Source organism: Tachyglossus aculeatus, chromosome X2 (assembly GCF_015852505.1).
Source record: "Tachyglossus aculeatus isolate mTacAcu1 chromosome X2, mTacAcu1.pri, whole genome shotgun sequence".
Taxonomy (NCBI): Eukaryota; Metazoa; Chordata; class Mammalia; order Monotremata; family Tachyglossidae; genus Tachyglossus; species Tachyglossus aculeatus.
The window spans coordinates 20375250-20398994 of record NC_052100.1 but is presented as its reverse complement, the minus strand read 5'-3'; the positions used below and the strand labels follow the sequence as shown (position 1 = coordinate 20398994).

The following is a 23745-nucleotide window of genomic DNA, read 5'->3' as shown; positions in this document are numbered from 1 at the left end:
TTTCTTCCACCTTCCTAAACTTCTACCTCCTTGCCTGGTTTCTCTCTTGTGCTCCAGCTGATGTCTGGTGAGTGAGTGGCATCCTCTGTAAAACAGCTGTCATTCATTCAGTCGTATTTATTGAGCGCTTACTGTGTGCAGAGCACTGTACTAAGTGCTTGGGAAGTACAATTCAGCAAAAAGGAGAGACAATCCCAGCCCACAGCGGCTCACAGTCTAGAAGGGGGGAAGACAAGACATCAAAACAAGTAAACAGGCATCAGTAGCATTGTGCTCCAGCTGATGTCTGGTGAGTGACTGACATCCTCTGTAACATAGCTTTCATTCATTCATTCAGTCGTATTTTTTGAATGCTTATTGTGTGCAAAGCACTGTACTAAGTGCTTGGGAAGTACAATTCAGCAGCAGAGACAATCCCTGCTCACAACGGATCACAGTCTAGAAGGGAGGAGACAGACATCAAAACAAGTAAACAGGCATCAGTAGCATCATTATAAATAAATAGAAGTATGGGTATATACACATCATTAACAAAAATAGAATTATAATTATACGTATGTACATATATACACAAGGGCGGGGAGGAGGGTAGAGCAAAGGGAGCGGGTTGGGGAAATGGGGAGGGGGAGGGAAAGGGGGGCTAAGTCTGGGAAGGCCTCCTGGAGGAGGTGAGCTTTCCTTTTGCGAGGGGCCCGATGTGGTTTCTGGGAATTTCTCCCTTGTATGGGAAGAGCAATCCTGGCTTGGACTTGCCACATTGTTTCTCTGGTCACGTTTTTCCCCAGGTGTCAGGTTCTAGGGGAATTTCACCTCTGAGAAAAGAATGAAGGGAGATTCACTTACACATCGACCTGATTTTTTTTTTAAAAAAAGTTCTCATGTACTAAAAGAAATAATGATAGTATTTAAGCACTTAATATGTGCCAAGCACTGTTCTAAGCACTGGGGTAGATACACCGTAATCAGGTTGTCCTGCATGGGGCTCACAGTCTTAATCACCGTTTTATAGATTAGGTAACTGAGGCACAGAGAAGTTAAATGACTTACCCAAGGTCACACAGCTGACAAGTGGAAGAGTCAGAATTAGAACCCACGACCTCTGGCCTTCTTAGCAAGAAAGATGCTAAGAAGATCTGAGGGGCAGCTGAAGAAGCCCTGGGGATGTGCACCCCAGGGCAGTGGTCCAAGACAAGCCTCCTGCTCCAGGAACACTCATCAATCATTGTGTGGGGGAGGGGTTATTATTAATAGTAACAGTACTTAAGGCACTTACTATGTGCCAAGCACTGGAGTAGAGACAATTTTACCAGGTTGGACACAGTCCCCATCCCACATGGGGCTCCTGGTCTTAATCCCCATTTTACAGATGCGGTAACTGAGGCCCAGAGAAGTTAGGGAACTTGCCCAAGGTCACACAGCAGACGTGGCAGAGCTGGGATTAGAACCCAGGTCCTCCTGACTCCCAGGCCTGCGTTCTATCCATTAAGCCACATTGCTTCTGTACTTGAAGGTGTATTGCTGGGAAAGCTCGGAGAGCACGCACGCTACAAAGGAGAACAAATGCACTACTGGGAGAAGAGTAGGACAAGACTTGGCTCTTGTTGTGGGATGGCTAAACCCTAGATGTCAAACATGGTGACTTCTTTCCTCAAGCCCAAGGATCTGCAGATAAGATGCCTTTGTTCAGTCTCTTCTGTGGTAGTGCCAAAGCAGGCTGAGTAGGTGGAGGGGTGGCAGAGGGTGGAGAGGAGACAGGAAAAGGAGGCGGTAATGCTGGAGAAATCCCAGAGAAGGAAGACAAGTGACCTAATACCCTTCTTCAAGGACTGTAGAAGGCAGGTTATTTGACAGAAGCCAGTGACCCGCGATTCTGCATCTCCACCTGAAGAGGACAAAATGGGCCCAAACTGTGACAGAAGGAATGGGGTTAGAACATCCTGCTGGAGGGCTGTGTTACTGATTTACCGATCCACTTCTAGTGCCTAGATTACCTCACTCCAGGGCCATCACTGAGGGGAGCAAGGCCAGGGTTCAAGGAGGCTACCTTTTTACATCTCCTGCCCCTCCTAGCAAGAAGGATGCAGCGGCGTTCCTGCCATATGGGTCGGGAGCAAGGAGGTGCCTTGATTTGGGCGTACGATGGAGACTCCCGCTCTCCCCACTGGCTCTCTGTGCAGCAACAGCAGGGCCCAGTCTAATTCTTCCCATCGGCTCTACTGTAAGGGTAACCCTGACACTCAGGCACGTTTAATAATGGTGTTCGTTAAGCACTGACTATGTGCCAATTACTATTCTAAACACTGGAGTAGATACAAGTTTATCAGGTTGGATGCAGTTTGTGTCCCATATGGGGCTCATGGTCTAGGAAGGAGGGAGTAGGATTTAATCTGCACTTTCCAAATGAGGTAACAGGTCCAGGGCAGTGAAACGACTTCCCCCTGGTTGTCACTGCAGACAGCTGACAGACCTGGAGTTGGAATCCAGGTCCTCTGATGCCTAGGCCCATGCTCTGTCCACTCGGCCACACTGCTTCTCATCCGATTGACTCTGTTGACATGTCAGATGGTGTCAGCTTGCGTTCCCCATTTCACCATGAGCTCTTTGAGGGCGGGACCTGTATCTTAAATTCCTTTCATGTGCTCAATTGTCCACAGCAGGTTCAAGTGTTGATTATGATGATACGGGGGAGCAAGCAACCCTGTAGATCCCCCACTTTTACCAGTCCGGAATGCATTCATTTAAAAATAAAAATCCCCTGCCCTAGATTATACCCAGGTGGCAAAGCAAATAAAATGCAGAGGTGCCAGTGGGCAGGAAGGGTGACCTCCCAGGGGCGGAGGGTAGGGGACAAGATGATCCAGGGGTCGCAGGGCTTTGGTTCTTTCGCTTGAAGGGAAGAGCTGTCAAAAGCAGGGGCTCCCTGCAGCAGAACAAAGCGCCTGAGCGTTGCAGCGAGGAGGAAGGGCATTTCTTGCACTCGCTGTCACTCACTGGCCCCTCCTTCCTCCGGGAGGACATTTCCCTGCTTCCCGGAGCCGTCCTCCTCCGTGGGCAAAGAAGAACTGGGATAAAAAGGGGCGGGGGGGGGGGAGGGAGGAAGATTCCCTTTCCGCTTCTCCGGGCTCGCCCCCCCCCCCCCATTCCCACGTCCCTCTCCCTGGCAGGATGCGGTCGCCTGCCCTCCAGATGTGACTTATCGACGGGGGAGGGAGGGCAGGGTGGCGTGGAATTAGAAGAACGCGCGGCGGAGAATGAAAGTTGGGGTAAGTGCTTCGGGATCGGCCCCGCACGCCTGGCGGGAAGGACAAAAGCTCTTCCTTCCAAAGAGCAACGCACATTGTCTGGGCGGTCGGGGGGATGGGGAGGGCGGGGGGGCGGTGTTCCTGGCTTTAACTCGTTTGGTTTCTGTATGGCATCTGTAAGTATTTACGATGTGCCGGGCACTGTGCCAGGCGCTGGGGTCGATTCACAAGCCCGCGTGGGGCTCGCGGAGAAATGACTTGCCCAAGGTCACACAGCCAAGTGGCTCTAGTCACGAATCACTAGTGAATGGAGCACCAGCAATACGGGAGGCCCCGGAAAAAACAGAGATTTAGACGAGGGCCCTCCCACCCGAACGAGGTGTAGTGGCTAGGGCCCGGGCTTGGGAGTCAGAAAATCATGGGTTCTAATCCCCAGGCCACCGCTTGTCTGCTGTGGGAGCTTGGGCAAGTCCCTTCACTTCTCTGGGCCTCAGTTTCCTCATCTATAAAATGGGGATTGAGACTGTGTCCAACCCGACTTGCTTGTATCCACCCTATTCCAGTGTAGTGTCTGGCACATAGTAAGCGCTTAACAAATACCACAATTATTACGATTATTATTGTTATTATCACCTCAGTCACTTTATTCTCTTTTTCAGCCCCAATTCTGGGGGTTTTGAATCTTGCCAACTGTCCTGTAAGCTCATTTTGGGCAGGGAGTGTGTTTATCATTATATTGTACTCCCTCAAGTGCTCAGTACAGTACTCTGTACACAGTAAGCACTCAATAAATATGATTGATTAACTGACTGTCTCAGTCCCCAGCCTCTCTGATGCCACTGTGTGGCAGATTTCCCTCTGTCTTAATCATGCCCTGAAATCAGACCTGTCCTAAAATCAAGTTTGTGTGGAATCGATGCTGTGACTGCCTCATCACCATGACTCGCTCCCTCTGCTCTTCCGCCCCCCTTCCCACAGCACTTATATATGTATATATCTGTAATTCTATTTATATTGATACCTGTTTACTCCGTGTCAACACTGTTCTAAGCGCTGGGGGTAGAAACAAGTTATTAATAAGGTCAGACACAATCCATGGGGCTCACAAAGTAGGAATGAGAACATGTATCAAATGCCCATTCATTCATTCAATCGTATTTATTGAATGCTTCTGTATGCAGAGTACTGTACTAAGTGCTTGGGAGTGTACAGTATAACAATAAACAGATACATTCCCTTCCCACAATGAGTTGAAAGTCAAGAGGCACATTCCCATTTTACAACTGAGGAAATAGAGGCAGAGAGGAGTGAAGTGATTTCCCCAGGTCACACAGAAGCAAGTGACAGAGCTGGGTTTAGAACCCAAGTCCTCTGACTCCACCAGGCCACTGCTTCTGTATTCCTCCTCCTTCTTCCCCACTTTTCACCCCCCAACACCCCCAGCTCAGTTTGCAGACCTCTGGGGCTGGAGGAGGGGAGGGGGACCTGTTCTCCCTCCTGTTTAGACTCTGAATCCCATGTGGGACAGGGACTGTGCCCGATCTAACTAACTTGTTTTCCCCCCAGTACTTAGTGCAGTGCTTGGCAAATAGTAAGAACAAATATTAAACAATAACCATTGCCAGCTCACCTGACAGACATCACTTGGCCCTCAGCCAATTCAAGTCAGAAGGAAAGATGACTGGACCATGTAGATGGGAAATAAGAGTCTCTTCTGCCCTGGACTCTTTCAACTGTCTGGGCTGAGAAAGAAGCTTCGTGTGGGAGAACAGATGAAGAGTGTCTTACTCAAGACGATCTGTGTTTGCTCCAAAATTTGCTTGAATATTCAATTTGTCCTAATTATTGTTGCAATTTGTAACTTCTAGAATTAAATGCTAAGGGGGTACTTAGATTCTGAATTTGATTCCTTTCTACATCTAGTACCTGCATTTTTAGATCTCTTTTTGCTTAAAAGATGGATGCCTGTGAAATCTGTATATTGGGCACCCCACTATCTGGGAGGGTTCATGTTAACATTTTGGGGAGGACACCGAAGCAATTACCTTTCCTTCCCAACCGGCTACCAGGCCATCTAAGTGCTGATGAAGCAGCAAATACACAAAAGCTTGCCGTGCCTCTTGGCAAGGCAAAAACTCAAACACCTAGGGAGATGGTAGCAGTTTACTTAGGCAGTCTGGAGATACACTAACTGTAACCACTCCTGATAATTGCAAAAGTTGAAAGTCTCAAGAGAGTCTGCCTTTAGCTGGGATGGTTTGTCAGCTAGTTGATCATATTTATTGAGAGCTTACTGTTTGCAAAGCACTGTACTAAGTGCATGGGAGAGTACAACATAGTATAACAGACAGATTCCCTGCCCACAATGAGCTTAGAGTCTACAGCAAGAGACAGACATTAATAGAAATAAATAAATGACTGTTATGTACGTAAGTGCCATGGGGCTGGGGGAAGGAATGAATAAAGGGAGCAGGTGAGGGCAATGCAAAAGGGAGTTGAAGAAAAGGAAAATAGGGCTTAGTCAGGGAAGGCCTCTTGGAGGAGATGTGCCTTCAGTAAGGCTTTGAAGTGGGGGAGAGTGATTGTCAGATTTGAGGAGGAAGGGCATTCCAGGCCAGAGGCAGGACGTGGGTGAGAGGTTGGCAGAAGATAGACAAGACTGAGGTTCATTGAGAAGGTTAGCATTCAAAAGGTTGGCTATGTAGATGGTCACTGTCCAGGATGGGGTCGAGGGGTTGGGTGGGAAGAAACAGTCCAGGGGCTTGGAGGCTAAAGCATCCTGACTGTGCTGTCATTCAACTGGAGTTAAACTCAGGTATCCTGTTTCTCAAAAATTGGCAAGCAATTCCCGGTGCCTTTCTGGGGCTGTTCCTAAGGATAAAGATCGTGGATGCTGAAGGCTGAAATCCATGCCCTATGAAAAGCAGTGTGACCTAGTGGATAGAGTATGGAATTGGGAGTCAGAGGACCTGGTTTCTAATCCCAGCTCTACCAGTTAATAATAATAATAATTATTATTATTATTATGGTACTTGTTCAGCACTTACTATAGACCAAGCACTGTTCTAAATGCTGACATAGATACAAGTTAATCAGGTTGGACACAGTTCATGTCCCACATGGGGCTCACACTCTTAATCCCCATTTTACAGATAAGGTAACTGAGGCCCAGGGAAGTGAAGTGACTCGCCCAAGTTCACACAACAGACAAGCAGCATGGCTTAGTGGATAGAGCATGGGCCTGGGAGTCAGAAGGACCTGGGTTCTAATCCCGGCTCCACCATATGTCTGCTGGGTGACCTTGGGCAAGTCACTTCACTTCCCTGGGCCTCTTTTATGGTATTTGTTAAGTGCTTACTATGTGCCAGGCACTATACTGATTGCTGGGGTAGATACAAGATAATCAGTTTGGACACAGTTCATGTCCCACATTGGGCTCGCAGTCTTAATCCCCATTTTACAGATAAGGTAACTAAGTGGGACTCGTTTCAGTTTCTGTTTTTATCATTTGCAGTGATGCTTTGACTCTTACTAATTTTATATTTAGCAAGTTGTCTCCACTATTAGACTGAAAGGTCCTCAAGAATAGGAACCATGTTGGGTACTGTCAGGGGAACAGTGCTCAAAACAGAAGGCTTGCAATAAATTTGAATGATAGTGGTGGGGATGATGATGAATGATGATGGTGTAGGCTATCCATCCATGAGAGTCAGGCCTTCACCCAGGATGTCAAGTTGGAAAGCTTCCCATTGCCATCATCAACAGAATTATTGAGCATGTGCGTTGTGAAATGCCCAGTTCAAGGTACGGTATTAGCAGCACACAGACTTGCTTCAAATCACAGACTGAACAGCCCAGGCAAAGGACAACCCCGATGATGATGTTGATATTATTGTTGTTGTTATTATTATGTACTTACTATGTGTCAAGCACTGTTCTAGGGCTGGGGTAGATACAGGTTAATCAGATTGGACACAGTCCCTGTCCCACATGGGGTTCCCAGTCTAAGTGCTTGGTACAGTAAGTGCTCAATAAATACGATTGAATGAAGTAGGAGGGGGACCAGGTATTGAATCCTCATTTTATAGTTGAGGAAACAGCACAGAGAAGTGAAATGACTTGTCCAAGGTCACACAGCAGGCAAGTGGCAGAGCCGGGATTAGAACCCAGGGCCTCTGACTCCCAGGCCCATCTTTGAGTAATCTTTTCCCATCGGAACACCTGGACTAATGGATGGCCAGGAGCCGAAACGGGTGTCATGTCCTTTAAGGAAACACTCAATTGGTCTTCTGAGTCTGGGGATTCCTGCCGGTAAATTGAGAGGTAAGGGAGTTAGTAGGATTTTCAAAACTTTGAAATGGAGATAAAGAATGCTTTTAGTCTAACTTTCTTCCTTGGGCAAAGGGGGTTTTGCTCCGCATTTGTTGAGGCCAAGGGTGTCCACAGTGCTTGGGGGATGGACTCCCCTTCCTCCTCAGAAGAGCTTCTGTATCACACTCCACACACTTTCTTGGACATTGTTTGCCCTGTTTCTTTTACCCGTAGAGCAACGTTTCACTGGGCAGAGCCGAGATGAAAGGCAGAGAGGCCCGGCAGAGGTGGAAGGAGGGCAAGGTGAGAAATGAGGAACAGTTTGGACACAAATTGAAGAGCCAAAGTAAGCACGGAGCAGATGGCAAACTCAGTGGCCCTGAAGTCGAGGATGCACCGATACCACAGAAGCAGCTGATAGCAACCAAAACACTTAGGGTGGAGCCAAAGGAAGAAACAGCCTTTGCCATCAGTCTACAAGTCTTCTTGCCATATATAGTAGCCGGGCTGGGTCTGACATTGGCCGGCATCACGTTGGAGTCTTTCCAGGTAGGAGTTAAATAAAGGAGATGGGATTTGGAGCGCAAATATTGTCTCCCTATGGCATCTGCTACTTCCGTTGTGGTGATCCTTGGTGGAGTAAGTCAATCAATGAGTACTTACTGAGGATACTCTATTGGGAGAAATACTCAAAATGGATGAATTTGGGGAGTGAGAATTTCTGTTAGTAATAATAATAATTGTGGTATTGTTTTCTATGTCAAGCACCATTCTAAGTGTTGGGGAAGATATAAGATAATCAGGTCCCTGTACCACATAGGTGTTTCAGTTTAACAAGGAGAAAAAACAGTCAGTGAATCCTCATTTTACAGATGAGGTAACTGAGGCCTAGAGAAGTGAAGTGACTTGCCCAAAGGTCACAAAGCAGGCACCTGGTGGAGCCAGAATTAGAACCCAGGTCCTGTGACTCCCAGGCCTGTGCTCTTTCCACTAGGCTTATGTCCCCTTTGGGAGGCAGTAGCCCTGGGAGCCCTTATTGAGCCCTCAGCAGGGCCTCTCTGTCAAGACTGTGTGGCAAAGTAGCCACCCAACAGTGGCTGGGGCTACCCACTGGTGCATTCCCAGGTCTTCCAAAACCCCTAGCCTGCCAGGCTCAAGCTCTCATCTCCAGACTCTGCCTGGGGCTGTATAATGCTTGTTAGCATCAAGGCTGGTCCAGAGGGTTTTCACCTCCAGGACTTTTTGAAGAACCTGCAGGCTGTTGCTGCTGCTGCTAATGATTTTGTTGTAGCTGCAGGCATTTGAGTTGTCTTCTCAACAGCTTAAGCTAATTGAAGAGAGGAGCCCCTGTAATTTTTCTAACTCCACTGCCCTTAAAACAATGCCCTTACCCACAGAGGATGCTCTAGGAATTTCTGTTGACGTACTTCCAGCCACAGGAGGAATGATTCCAGGTGTTCTGAATGCTAGATTTACCCCCATGTCATTCTTAATCAACCTCATGATTTTTCAAGAGCCACGAAAGTACTTGCGAAACACTGATGGTCGGTGTGGTAAGTGTCTTTGGAATGCCATTTACTGGCTGGCGTTTGAAGCTTTTCGTTTTGTTTGGGGGTTTTTGCCAGGGGAGGGAGTCGTGTGGTGTGTTCATAAAGTGGGTCATTAAATTTGTAACTAAATTTTTCTCAGTAACTTACTATCTTTTATTTCATTCATACCTTGGCTCCATGTGGCTCCTGGTAATCACTTTTTTATACTTGCCAGTATTTTCCCCCTTCTTTGTTAGGTACAGCACCATTTTTGTGTATGAAAAATGCTAAAATAATTTTGTTTACATTGGTTTTCTCTCTGGATATGTCTCCCAGTCTGTCTGTTTGTCTCTAGCCGTTTTCCTGACTGGGTCTCTCATCTTTGTCTCTGATCAGTCAATGGTATTGAGTGCTTACTGTGTGCAGAGTACAGTTCTCAGTGTTTGGGACGGTTGGTAGACAATACAATAGAGTTGGTAGACATGATCCCTGCCCTCAAGGATCTTAAAATAATAATTATGGTTTTTGTTAAGCGCTTACTATGTGCCATGCACTGTACTAAACGCTGGGGTGGATACAAGCAAATCGGGTTGGGCACAGTCCCTGCCCCACATGGGGCTTAGAGTCTCAATACCCCTTTTACAGATGAGGTAACAGGCACAGAAAAGTGAGGTGATTTGCCCAAGGACACACAACAGACAAGTGGCAGAGGCGGAATTAGAACCCATGACCTTCTGACTCCCAGGGCCCTGCTGTAGCCGGGCCTCAATTCCCTCAATTGCAAAATGGGGATTCAATGCCTGTTCTCCCTCCTGCTTACATTTTGAGCTCCACGTGGGGCCTGATGATCTTGTATCTACCCCAGTGCGCATTACAGTGCTTGGCACATAGTAAGCGCTTAACAAATGCCACTGTTATTATTATTATTAGAGCACTGCCTTGATCAGCAGAGTTGCGGCCGCAGAAACAGGTTTTCTGGGGATCAGAGGAATTATCAACGTGGAGGTTGGAGTCCCCAAGGATCGGAGAAGGAGAGTAGGAAGGAGAGAAAGTCATCGAAGCTAACCAAAAATGGAGTGGAGGTGAGGATGGTAGAGACAGACGATGTGGGATTCAAATGAAGAGAAGGTGAGAGGAGGTGGGGGTGTGGTGGAGTGGAAGTGACGCTGGGGGTTGAGGAGCAGACTGACTTATCCTCCTTTGCCTATAAGAGGTGGGGAGAGGGAGAAGGTGCGGGGGAGGGGGAGGGCCAGGTCTTGGTGATGAAGAGGAGAGAGAGGTCAAAGTTGAAAGAGAGTTTGCCCACGATTGAGCAGAATGCCCGGGGACCACAGTGGACTGAGACCATGTTTCAGAGGTGGAATTCAGCAGGGATAGAGTAGTAGTGATAGTATTTATTAAATGCTTGGAAAGAATACACTGGGGAGCACTAGGAAGCATCCCTGGCTCTCAAGGGCTTCACAATCTAAGAATAAAGGGGGAAAGGAGACCAACAACATAAGGAAAAAAAGTTGGAACACAAAAACAACGTAAAAGCTGAGGACAGAGATAAATACCAAATAAAAGCTGTAAGGCACCGTGACTAGAAGAGCAGAGTTTCAGGGTTCTCACATCTCAGAGCCCAACAGTCTTAGTCATGGGGATGGCCACATCTGTGGCCTTCGAACATTCTTGGGGCAGTGGGGGCAGTCTTGGCATGGCCTTCACAATGTTCTCACAGTTGCAAAGGTAGGCCGCGGGAAGAGGTAGGCCTGCATGGATAGAGGCTTCAGTGATGGGGCCTCCAGAAGGGGGAGAAGAAATCCAGGGGCCGCAGTGGTCGGCGATGGAGATCTCTCAGAAGGACCATTTCCAGTCCAAGCCAAATAGATCCAGGAAAAACTTTAACCACCTCGGATTCATCATTACCTGCTGTATATAACTCAATTCTCTCTTCTCAGTTTACACTCACTTCCCTGGAGAATTTATCTGTCCTCACGACTTCAACTTCTACCTCTAGGTAGATGACCCCTAAGCCCTGGCCCATCTCCAGCTCTTAAATCTCACGTTTCCTTCTGCCTCCAGGACATTTCTATCTGGTTGTCCTACTGGCACTCAAGCGCGATATGTTCAAAACTGAACTCATCTTCTCTCTCAAATCCTCTCTGCCTAACTTTCTCATCACAGTTAACAACACCACCACTTTCTCCTTCTCTGAAGCCCCATCACTGGGGCATTATCCTTGGACTCTTTCCTCTTTCAACTCCCACATTTAGTTTTTTGCCAAATCCTGTTGGTTTTTCCTCCACAACATTTCCAGGATCTGCCTCCTCTTCTCAATCCAAATGGACACCACTCTGGTCCAGGCACTTGTCATATCTCAGACCACCTCTTCACTGACCTCCCTATCTCGTCTCTACTTTTTCCAGTCCATACTTCACTCTGCTGCCCAGATGATTTTTCTAAAGTGTTTTTCTGTGCACTCCTCAAAAACCTACCAACTTTCAATATATTCATGAATAAAACTCACTGAAAGATATCCTGAGCCTTAGCTGAACAGGAAAATGTTGCTTCCTAGCTATTGTGAAGTCACTCTATTCTGATGTCATTCAATTCTGTCTCACCTTATTGCTTCCTCCGTTCCCTGTAAGTCCCTCCTGGGGAAACCGCCCTGTAGGTTTTGAAGCCGAACAAGCAACATAATTAAAACAGTGTATGGTGGAACTAGGCAAAGACAAGGCTGTAAGTAGAGCCCTGAGCATATAGAGACTGGAGCCAGGAACAGGCTTTTGGAGTTTTCCATAGCTTCTGGGCTAGGAGTGGTGTCAGATGGTAAGTGAAAGAGGCAATTGCTTCAGGGTACACTGTTTGAGTTGGGGGTGGGGGGTGGGCGTTCCCGGAAGAGGAGAGGTTCATTCATTCATTCAGTCATATTTATTGAGCGCTTACTGTGTGCAGAGCACTGTACTAAGTGCTCGGGAAGTACAAGTCGGCAACATATAGAGATGGTTCCTACCTAACAACAGGCTCACAGTCTAGAAGGGGGAGACAGACAACAAAACAAAACATGTAGACAGGTGTTAAAACTGTCAGAATAAATATAATTATAGCTATACGCACATCATTAATAAAATAAATATAGTAAATATGTACAAGTTAGAGTAATGAATATGTACAAATATATACAAGTGCTGTGGTGACCGATACAAATTTGAAAGTGCCCAGCTGTTGGAAATGGCACCTGTGTGAATTGGGGTACCGGGAGGAGAATGCAATGGCCTTGGACCAAAGGAATTAGGTTAAGGGTACCCCCAGTGAAATGCTGTAGATACAGGGGTTCAAATGGATCTCTGCAGTACCACGACACTTTACATTGTGTGCATACGCAGAGTAATGTGCTGACATCATAGAGAGTGGAAGGGGTCGACATATTTTTCCCTGCTTCAGGACAGCCTGATATCTGAAGCCGGCCCTGTGTGACTTTGAGAACTTCCTAGGGTAAGATATCCATTGGATGAAATGTGTGACAGTGAACAGATAGAACTGAGAAATCAAATTCATCTTTGCCATCTCTAGCTCTTGGCCTTGAGTATGCCTTTTGGGGGATGGCCCCATCATCTCTGACACAGAACCACATCTTATATGGGAGAGTGAGTTGAAAAGCTGGACTAATATCAGGGCGCATCAGTTTGAGAAGGAATTGAAAATCTTTTCATCCAACCAGTTTTATTTTTAATTCTGTGGCCTTGAGAAGTTTACTCAGGTAACTTAAATGTTTCCACTGGAAATATCTCGACCTTTATGAGATAGATGAAAGTTGAAACGATGACAGCTGATAAGGCCCATTCTCTCTAGTCCTCATTGGATGTTCAATGAACCTTTTTTTTTTCCTGATAGTCAGTCATCCAGAAAGACAGCCAGCACAAACTCATCCTAATTTCCTGGCAACACCTCCTCCCTAAGAAGCCCACTCCAAAGGAAGGAGGTGGCTGGCCACCCTCAGGACAGACGATTTTTCCAGACAGCCCGGTGGAGCTCTCTCTTTTTGGCCTGACGACTGGGACAATCCCTGCCCAAATCCAAGATTGCCTCTGTGACCATCTGACTCATCGGAAAAGGACAAAAAGCCAAGTGTGGATTAGGTCACTTTTGATGGCCTTTTAACCTTGAGGCAACAAGAAGAGCTCAAGATTACATGAGGCAGAGCTAAGAGAAGGAGGATACCTTCTCGGCAGAATTGCTTACAAAACCATCGAATTCCAAGCCAGCTACATCCAGAGAGCAATCAAATCCAATTCCCAAGATGTCTTGAAGTCATCCTGATACAATGGGCTCCTAATACTACCTGGGATTTTGGATATTTGAACTCACTCAAAACTGGGGCTAACTCACTCTGCTCTGCTGGTGGGAGTTGCCTTTCGGAGTGGGGGAAGAGGGGGTCTTTATTCTTCTTTGTGGGCGTTCTGAGCTCCCTGCTGTTATGGAGTAGGCCTCTTGAACTGGATTGAGAGCTGAAGTCAAGTCAGGAAAACAGACGCTTTGCAAGAAATCCATGCTTTTGGAAAGTCTTTCCTATAATCTCACTTGAATGGAGTAGTAGAAGAACCCTTTGAGTAAGAGAGGAGGAATGCTTATACCATCAGGAAAGTGACTATTCTCTCTCACCTAATATTCCTTTTCCCCTACCTACCAAGTGTAGGGTAACAGCAGCAGACATGGTGGTCACCCGGGTGGAATTGGAACTGTGCTTCCGGGCCAACAAGCTGAGAGGGTTCACCTGTAAACTGACTAGATTCCCTTATGGATTCATCCCAGAGACATCCTTCTCTATCTTCTCCCAGATCCTTGTGCCACTCCTATTGTCTGGACTGAGTCTGGTAGCTGTGGGTCTGTATATGCATGAAGTCCAAGTATGTACAATGATTCCACATGTACTCTTACTTTGGATTCTTCTATGGTAATGGGAAATGCCGGGTCCTAACCCTTCTGTGAGTAAGTCTAAGCCAGCCACTTGACTGCTTGAGCGCTTTTTTCTTTTTTTAAAAAAAATCCTAGTTGCTGGCCATTTTAATGGCACCAGGTGCAGGACTATCAGAACTCTCAGTCAATGCTTTGAGATTTTGGAATGCTTTGTTCTGGCATTAGGAAGCTGATGATGGGTCTGCATACTCAAGGAAGAGTAGCTCCTGCAAAGAGATGGAATTTTCTGCCAACTAATTTAATAATAATAATAATAAGTATGGTATTTGTTAAGCGCTTATTATGTGCCAAGCACCTTTCTAAGCGCTGGGGTAGATACAAGTCAGTCAGGTTGGACACAGTCCCTGTCCCACATGGGGCTCACAGTCTTAATCCCCATTGTATGGATGAGGGAACTGAGGCCCAGGGAAGTGAAGTGACGTACCCAAGCTCACGGAGCAGGTTAACTTCCTCCTGATTCCTCCAAGGATCCTCTTGTGCTATTTATTGGTGGATCACTGACTGAAATTTTTTATGCTTTGATGACATCCTGACTAAAAACAGGAAAGGAGTGTAATCTAGACCAACCCAAAGTGCAGTGAGATGGGATCTGGATTTAGTAAATAAGGCTGATATCAGAATATTAGACAGTTTTTTTCAGCTGTAATGCCATTGCTTTGTTTTTTGAAGAACTTGGTGTTATGAGAAAATCGTATAGTAAGAATAATAATATTTACTAAGTGCTCTCTGTTTGCAGAGCACTGTACTAAGCCCTGAAAGTCTATAAACAGGTGGGAATTAGACATAGTCTCTGTCCCTTGGGAGGCTCAACCATTGATTCAGTGGGTATTAATGGAATAGGGGATAGATGGTTCAAAGATGTCACCATGATTTACTTTTTTAAAATGATATTTAAGCACTTACTGTATGCCAGGCACTGTACTAAGCACTAGTGGCGATACAAGTTAATTTTTGATAGAAATCTTATCAATCAGTCGTGTTTATTGAGCACTTACTGTGTTCAGAGCACTGTTCTGAGCACTCGGGAGAGTACAAGACAATAGAGTCAGTAGGCCTGATTCCTGCTCTGTAGGAGCTTCCAATGTAGTGGACTAATAATTGTGCTATTTAAGCATTTACTTTGGGCCAAGTGCTGATAAAAAGATCATCATTCTTATGTCCACCACTAGAAGAAAGCTTTCTACGTTTTGCATTCTTTGCTATTTTACTGAACTAAATACTATAAAAATTGCAAAAACACAAAGTGTTGTATAGTACTATGCAGTTAGGCCAAGGCATAGGCTGGGAAGCATTGCAGTTTCACACCTTGACCGTCGCCACCATTCCCCAGTAAGAAATCTACTTGTAGCAACTTGTGCATCGTGTTATACCCAGAATAGATTAATCTTGGGGGAAGAATGTTCCCTAATACTTTCCTTGTGCTGTATTCAAATCACATAATGAAAATATGTGGTATAGCAGAAATTGCTGTACTCTCCAACAGTGTGGATCCAATCAATGGTATTTATTGAGTGCTTACTGTGTGCAGAGCACTGTACTAAGCTCTTGGGAGAGTACACTATAATAAGAGTTGTTGGATGCGATAGAATTGTTTTAAAACCTTTTCTTATTCTGTGCTTTCTCACTCAAGTTCATGTATAACTCACAAATAGTAGGGAATCCATTTCTTTGGCCTTTTAAATAATCGAGCCCCAAAAGTAACTTGGGAAGCCCAGAAATGAATTGTAGACTTGTCGTTAGGTCACTGAACACGCAGGGTAATAGGAATTTGTGGCCATCTGTTGCACAAGCTTGTTGGTCTAACCAAAACCCAATTTGAGAATGGAGGTGGAATTCCTGTCCCTGAGCTTGGTAGTGATGAAGGACAGTCAGTTTCTGATGTTGATCTAGCATTTTGGGGTTTCGTGGGGTCCTTCCCCAACCCTCCCTCCCTCTTTGTCCCCCACCCATTTTTACAAAGGAGTTCATGGAATGGTAACTTGGCTGATGAAAAGAGTGTGGCACTGGGAGTCAGGAGACCTGGGTTCTAGTCCCAGTTCTACCATTCATTCATTCAATCGTATTTATTGAGCACTTACTGTGTGCAGAGCACTGTACTAAGCGCTTGGGAAGTACAACTAAGTGCTTGGGAAGGCCTGCTATGTGATTTCAGGCAAGTTACTTAAGGTCTCTGTGTCTTAGTTTCCTCATTTGTAGAACTGGCTGGGGGGATGACTTGCCCCCCCCCCCCCACCCCCGGGATGTTTTGAAGATAAACTAGATAATGGAAAAGTACATGCAATCTAAAAATTCAAGGTACACTCAATTCTGCAGTAATGTGGGTTTTCACGCTGCATCTTGGCTGGAAAACCACGAGAGAACATTTGTCTGGAAATGCAAGTCTGGATGGGCTCAGTGTGTCACCCGATCAGAAGAAACTGCTTGTATGGGTACACAAGTGTATCTGCATCTAAACAAGTGTGTACTACAGCGTGAGTTTTCCTTAACACAAGAGTTGCAGAAATGCAGCCCTCTAGGAGAACTGGTGGATATTATCACTGATTAGTAGTACAAGACATCTGAGATAGTATCTTGAGGTTAATTGACTTCTCCAGGGTTCCATGCCAGTGCCAGATGTAACTTAATCTCCTCCCTGGGTCGCTGAACCTCACTCGGAGTCTTAGGGCCTTTTCTCTTGAAACATCCAACCCCCATCCTGCTGGAGGAATGGGTAAAGGGGCCTTGGAGAGATCTTTGAATGGCTCTGTTTTCTCTGGTATGTGTTCTTAGGAGGCATGTTGAGAACAATACATGCAATTGCTCATGCCCAGATAAAAATCACTGAACCCATGAGCAGTGCATGGCAGATCAATGAGGAAGGGTTGTCTACAGAGTTCCCTGAGTTTACAGAGTTTACTGCATCAGCCTCCTCTCTGATCTTCCATCCTCCTGTCTCTCCCCACTTCAGTCTATACTTTGCTCTGCTGCCCGGATTATCTTTGTACAGAAACGCTCTGGGCGTGTTACTCCCCTCCTCAAAAATCTGCAGTGGCTGCCTGTCAACCTAGGAATCAGGCAAAAACTCCCCACTCTCAGCTTCAAGGCTCTCCATCACCTCGCCCCCTTCTACCTCACCTCCCTATTCTCCTTCTACAGCCCAGCCCGCACCCTCCACTCCTCTGCCGCTAACCTCCTCACTGTACCTCGTTCTTGCCTGTCCCACCGTCGACCCCTGGCCCATGTCCTTCCCCTGGCCTGGAATGTCCTCCCTCCACACATCCACCAAGCTAGCTCTCTTCCTCCCTTCAAAGCCCTACTGAGAGCTCTCCTCCTCCAGGAGGCCTTCCCAGACTGAGCCCCCTTTTTCCTCTCCTCCACCCCATCCCCCCACCCTGCCTCCTTCCCCTCCCCACAGCATTGTATATATTTGTACAGATTTATTACTCTATTTATTTTACTTGTACATATTTACTATTCTATTTATTTTGTTAATGATGTGCATATAGCTATAATTCTATTTGTTCTGACTATTTTGACACCTGTTTACATGTTTTGTTTTGTTGTCTGTCTCCTCCTTCTAAACTGTGACCCCATTGTTGGGTAGGGACCGTCTCTATATGTTGCTGACTTGTACTTCCCAAGCACTTAGTACAGTGCACTGCACACAGTAAGCACTCAATAAATATGATTGATTGAATGAATGAATGAATAAAGGTCACCTACCATCCCTTTCTAAGAAGATCCATGGGTCAATTTTCAAGCACGCTTTATGTGGGGAAGGAAGGAAAGACCACCAGCTCCTTCTTTGTACCTGTTATCTCTTCTACTTGGGACAGGGACTGTGTTTGACCTGATTAACTCATATGTACTCCAGCTCTTAGAACAGTGCTTGGCACATAGTAAGTGCTTAACAAATACTATAATAATCGTAATAGGTAAGGATATCTTTGAAGGCATCTTTCAAAGTTTTAAACACCTTCTCAAAAGAAGATCCATTACCTTCCATGGTTACTATTCAGGAAATGGCTATCCTAATTCTCACAGCCTGCAGCTTGAGATCATTTCCTTTTGTCCTCTCCTCAACAGAGAAAGTGGAGTATGGCTGTATCATATATAAATTAAACTGTCCTGGCCTGGAACTCCCTCCCTCTACATATACGACAGACCACCATTTTTCCCACCTTCAAAGTCTTACCAAAATCACATCTCCTCCAAGAGGTCTTGCTCGACTAAGCCCTCATTTCCCTTACTCCCTGTCCCTCCTGCGTCTCTTGGCCTCTGTGCCTAGAATCTGTACCCTTTAATCACTTGCTATTCACCCCACCCTCAGCCCTATAGTACTTATGTACATAGCCATAATTTACTTTGTCTGTCTCCCCCTCTAGACCGTAAGCTCCTTGTGAGCAGGGTGCATGTCTAACAACTCTGGCATACTCTCCCAAATGCCGAGTACAGTGCTCTGCACACAGTAAGCACTTAATACATACTATTGATTGATTGAACACTTTACTAAGCATCCCATTCAGGTCCTACCTCTGTCACGGGTCTGTCTCTTGGTGCCCTTTCCTGATTGCTGGTCTCCAGGTTAGTCGGCCCATTTCAGAGGTCTCCCAACTGTCCGCATATATTTTGCATTGTTTGAAATCGTACTTCACTATGTCTTTGTATCATCTATTCTGCCCACCTGGCTTGTAACTCCTTTCAGTTCCCCCAACAGCAGCTATTTAAATATTCTGTGGTCATCCATTCTCCTCACACATCCTTCCCAGAGGAGCTCTGTGGCTGTAGGCATCACTTCAAGGCTGGTGAGCTGACTGCATACTGAAACCTCGTTGGTCATCTTGCCATACTATTTGATGTTAAATCTGGTTCATAGGTGATCCTGGTGAAACTGTTTAAGAAACTGCATGTGTCTTCTGTACAATCCAGCATATTTTCTTGCCTCCAGGACAGCTCCGTTCGGATATCCTTTTGACACCTCAAACTCGATATGACGCCTCATCTTTCCCCCTAAGTCGACTCCTCCCCCTCCCTCCCAACTTTCCCAGAACCCTGCAACCTCGATGTCATCCATGACTCCTTTCTGTCCTTCAATTCTCGCATTCGATCTGCTGCCAAATCCTGCCAGTTTTTCCTGTATAACATCTCCTGGAGATCTCTCTGTTGTTTTGAGAGAAATCTCGAACAAGCAACCCCCGAAGAGAGATATCTCTCTCCTGGACCTCACTAGAGTCTGATTCTACTTGCCAATTAAGTGCAAACTTTATTCTATTTGGGTAACAAGGAGAAGAAGAGGGCTTTCTCAGCACATTATCTGACCTCCCCCAGGGCCCTTCTCAAAATAATAATTAGCCTAGATGTACTTTGGTCTCTGGAGGCTGATGTTGCTGATATTTCTGGTGCTGGCTGGGACTCACACGTTCCACTAGTGGGGCAGAACTCGTCTCCCTTAAAGCACAGAGTTTCCATTCTTGCAAAACCTCATATTAAGAAAAACCTACGCTGTGGTACGGTTAGGGTCAGACACCGCATACACACACCTAGGGTCATAATGTCTGACCCCACAGCCTTCTTTATCAATCAATCAGTTGTACTTACTGAGCACTTACCGTGTGCAGAACACTGTAGTAAGCATTTGGGAGAGTACAATATAACAGAGTTGTTAGACATGTTCTCTGCCCACAATGAGCTTACAGTCCAGAGGAGGAGACAGACATTAACATAAATAAATTCAGATGTGTACATAAGTGCTGTGGGGCTGAGGGTGGGGTGAGTAAAGGGCATAAAACCAAGTGCAAGGGTGAAGCAGAAGGGAGGCAGAGCAGGAATTGGGTTTTAGTCAGGGAGGCCTCTTGGAGGAGATGTGATTTTAATAAGGCTTTGAAAGGTGGTATCCAAACAGGACTGCATGGTCAGATGACCATTCCCTATTTTTCTAACAATGTTCTAGTCAAAATATTTAAGGTAAACATGTTCTAGCCAATATCAAGTTTTCAGCTGTGCTGAACCCACTATTAAGAGTGTCCCCACCTCATCCTCCATCATGTGAGATCTTCTTACGTGAAGCAGGGTGTTCTGGGACCTGGATTCATTTTGGCGTTCCATTATAGGGCATAAAGTGCCACAGTATTTATTAAGAGCCTACTGGGTGGGGAGCACAGGATTTGGGAGCAGCGTGGCTCAGTGGAAAGAGCGCAAGCTTGGGAGTCAGAGGTTCTAATCCCAGCTCTGCCACGTGTGCCGTAGGACCTTAGGCAAGTTACTTAACTTCTCTGAGCCTCAGTTACCTCATCTGTAAAATGGGGATTAAGAGTGTGAGCCCCACGTGGGGTAACCTGATCACGTTGTATCCCCCCAGTGCTTAGAACAGTGCTTTGCACATAGTAAGCGCTTAACAAATGCCCTCGTTATTATTTGGGAGAGTTCAAGAGGAGTAGACATGGTCCCTGCCCTTAAGGAGCTGACAATATAGTGGGGGAAGTCAGAAAAGCATAAATTAGTTACAAATAGGTGGAGCAGGAGAAAGAATAGCACTACAACTGCTTATAGCAGGAGCATGGCAGGAGAAATAGAAAAATGAATGTAAATTGAGCTACTCATAAGTGCGAGCGAGAGTGTGGTGGGAGAAGATTGCTGATGAGTGAGAGTTACTGGAGTACCTGGATACCAATGGTCAGGAGTTTCTGCTTAACCCCGAGAGAAATGGGCAACCATTGGAGGTTTTTGAGGAGTGGGGAGATGTGTGCTAGATGACGTTTTAGAAAGATGATCTGGGCAGCAGAGTACAGTATAGACCAGAGAGGGGAGGGGTAGGGAGATCAGCAAGGAAGCTAATCGACTAGTCTAGTTGCAATATGGCAAGAGCCTGTACCGAGGTGTTAACCGTTTGAGAGGAAGGATCTGTGAAACGTTCCGGAGGAAAAATTGGCAGGATTTATTGACCGACTGAAGGTGAGTGTTAACAGACTGTGCAGATCAAAGATGATACCAAGGGTGGGGGATCTCTGGGACAGGAAGGTGGTAGTGTTTTGACTGTGATGTGAGTTAGATGGAGGAGTGGGTGGAGACATGTAAATGTTCCAGGTGAGCGTGTGCTTATTTGTGTGCTTGGGCTGATGGACTCTCTGTTCTTCCCTTAGCAGAACTGGAAGGTGTTTAAGCAAATTGAAGAAATTATCACCTTGATACCAGCCCTAGTGGGTCTGAAGGGAAATCTGGAAATGACTCTAGCATCCCGGCTTTCTACAGCTGTGAGTTGACATGGCTCCTGGGAGCTTTTACCAGCAGCAAAGAGTTTTTTTTTACTTGATCGAGTTCTCACGTCAGGGCTCGAGATGGTAGCTGAAAGGTTCCATTTTGGCCCTCTGTTACTTCACTAATTGAAAGGGAGGGGTTGGGCCAAATTTAACTCCGCTATTCTCTCGGGGTGGAGTTATGTGGAATCAAGAGAGGGCTGTGACTCTTATTCACAAGGGAGTGCCATCTAATAATAATAACCAGTGTGGTATTTGTTAAGTGCTTACTATGTGCCAAGCACTGTGCTCAGCGCTGGAGTAGATACAAGATAACTAGATTGTAAGTTCATTGTGGCCAGGGAATAGGTCTACTAGCTCAGTTGTAATTGTACTCTCCCAAGCACTTAGTAAAGTGCTCTGTAAACAGTTAACTGTTCAATAAATACGATCGATTGATTGGTGAAGAAACCGTCATTTAGCCGATTCCTGGCAAGGATAGACAGCATTGAGAGGGTGGGGAGGAGAGGGGAGTCTCCTAAATTCTGCAGCTCAGGAGTCCAGACCATAAAAAGTCTCTCCCCCTACCCCCAGCCAAAAAATGTCCCCCAGTGAATGTTTTCCTGCCTTGCGACCCCATTTGTCCTTGGGGCAGGTCTTAGCAGCTGGCCTGGTGGAAACGGCATGAGCCTAGGAGTCACAGGACCCAGGTTCTAATCCCGGCTCTGCCACTTGCCTGCTGTGTGACCTTGGGCAAATCACGTGACTTCTCTGGACTTCAGTTCCCTCATATCTAAAACGGGAATTCACTACCTGGTCTCCCTCCTACTCAGACTGTGAGTCCCATGTGGCACCTAAAGATCTCGGATTTACCTTGCACTTAAAGCAATGCTTGACCCACAGTAATCATTTAGCAAATATCACAGTTATTAATTTCACTCTTCTCCCTTATCCTCCAGGCCAACACAGGACAAATGGACAGTCGATCTGAGCAGTGGAATGTGGTTATCAGCAACCTGGCTGTCATTCAGGTGAGCTGTTTATTCACTCCGGTTTATTTCTCTTACCAAACTCTTCCTCCTTCCAACTTTTACTTCCATCACCTGTTCTTTTCCCGAAGGCCATTTTGAAGAGGTGGCAGTTGGGAAACTAGGTATAAAGCACACATTCCCCTACTATTCTCAACAGCCGGGACTGGCTTCAGACATTTGGCCTTCCTGAGGTGGGGAGAAGTTTGCCATTCTCTCCTCGTCTCCCATTCAGCAGGACATCGTTAGGTTTTGATGCCCGTGGCACTCCAGGAGCATGGTAAATGAAATCATTCAGAAATCTACCCAAACCTCTGTTCACACAGAAGCCACTCCTGGCTCAGCCCCCATCACTCCCCTTCTGGCCTTTTCCCCCTGTCCCTTATCTCTCTCCCCTGCTTAAACCCACTTTACATCCCCACTGGACAGTGCCACTGCAGCCCACAGGCTGCTCCTCTTGCCTCTGTTCCCGGTAGCATATTGACCCCTCAATCAGTCAATCAATGGTATGCATTGAATGCTTACTGTGTGCGGGGCACTGTTCTAAGTAATAATAATTATGGTACTTGTTAAGCACTTACTATGTGCCAAGCACTGTTCTAAGTGCTGGAGTAGATACAAGCTGATCAGGTTGGACACAGTCCCTGTCCCGTATGGGGCTCCCAGACTTAATCTGCATTTTACAGATGAGGGAACTGAGGCCCAGAGAAGTGAAGTGCCTTGCCCAAGGTCACACAGCAGACATGTGGTGGAGCTGAGATTAGAACTCAGGTTCTTCTAACTCCCAGGCCTGTGCTCTATCCACTAAGCCTTGCTGCTTCTCTGTGCCTGAGAGCACAATACAATAGAATTGGTAGACACGATCTCTTATCTTCAAGGAGCTTACAGTCTAGTCAGGGAGCTTGGCATCCAGTGGTCGTAAGCTCCTCCTTTTCCCACAGCTCCCAGCTGGGAATGAAAGATGGAATTTGGCAACCCAGCCAATGGACTCTGGGCTAGGCTACCCGGGGCTGGGACTGGAGGTGATTTGTCATTCCTTCCACCCCATGGACAGTCCCACGCTCTCCCCAGCCTCAGTCTGCCAGGCTTCGGGCTGACCTCCCAGCCCCAGAAACTGGCTCTTCACCATGGCCAGTGCCTCCTCTGCCCCCGTAGTCCAGCAATCTTCTCCACAGGCAGTGTCCCGTGCCATCGCAGCTGCAGGCAGAGAGGGAGTCTGCAGGTGATTAACCTCTCCGAAGAGCAAGGAAATTCTCTGCGAGGTTGCGCAGCTCTTCCAGCTTGGCACTAGTGGTTGTGGTCTTCCCTGGTTAGGGGTGCACCTCCCAGCCCCCACTCCAGGACACCGGGCAGCCACTGCCCTGCACTGCTTCCTGCATCTGTGGCACCAGCCACACCGAGTGGCAGATACCCATTCCCTGGGTTGGGTGATGCCATTTTCACCTCCCAGCACCCAGTCCCACCA

At 46.6% G+C, this 23745-nt stretch overlaps 1 protein-coding gene across 7 annotated transcripts in view; it reads left to right on the top strand.

Moving 5' to 3' along the window:
* Window positions 1–3168: 3168 nt before the first annotated feature.
* SLC41A3 (solute carrier family 41 member 3) overlaps window positions 3169–23745 on the top strand; it is a 38855-nt gene continuing 18278 nt past the window's right edge. For 2 of the 7 annotated variants that reach the window (XM_038771052.1, XM_038771050.1), the window contains exons 1-4: window positions 3169–3263; window positions 7788–8102; window positions 21160–21270; window positions 22212–22283. In XM_038771052.1, the coding sequence (XP_038626980.1) occupies window positions 3252–3263; window positions 7788–8102; window positions 21160–21270; window positions 22212–22283 (510 nt within the window). In that variant the 5' untranslated portion in view covers window positions 3169–3251. Of the gene's footprint in view, window positions 3264–7787; window positions 8103–10141; window positions 10165–11812; window positions 11894–12484; window positions 12560–12958; window positions 13972–21159; window positions 21271–22211; window positions 22284–23745 lie in introns of those variants that run through there. The other 5 variants (XM_038771051.1, XM_038771054.1, XM_038771055.1 and 2 more) reach the window with 5 other exon arrangements.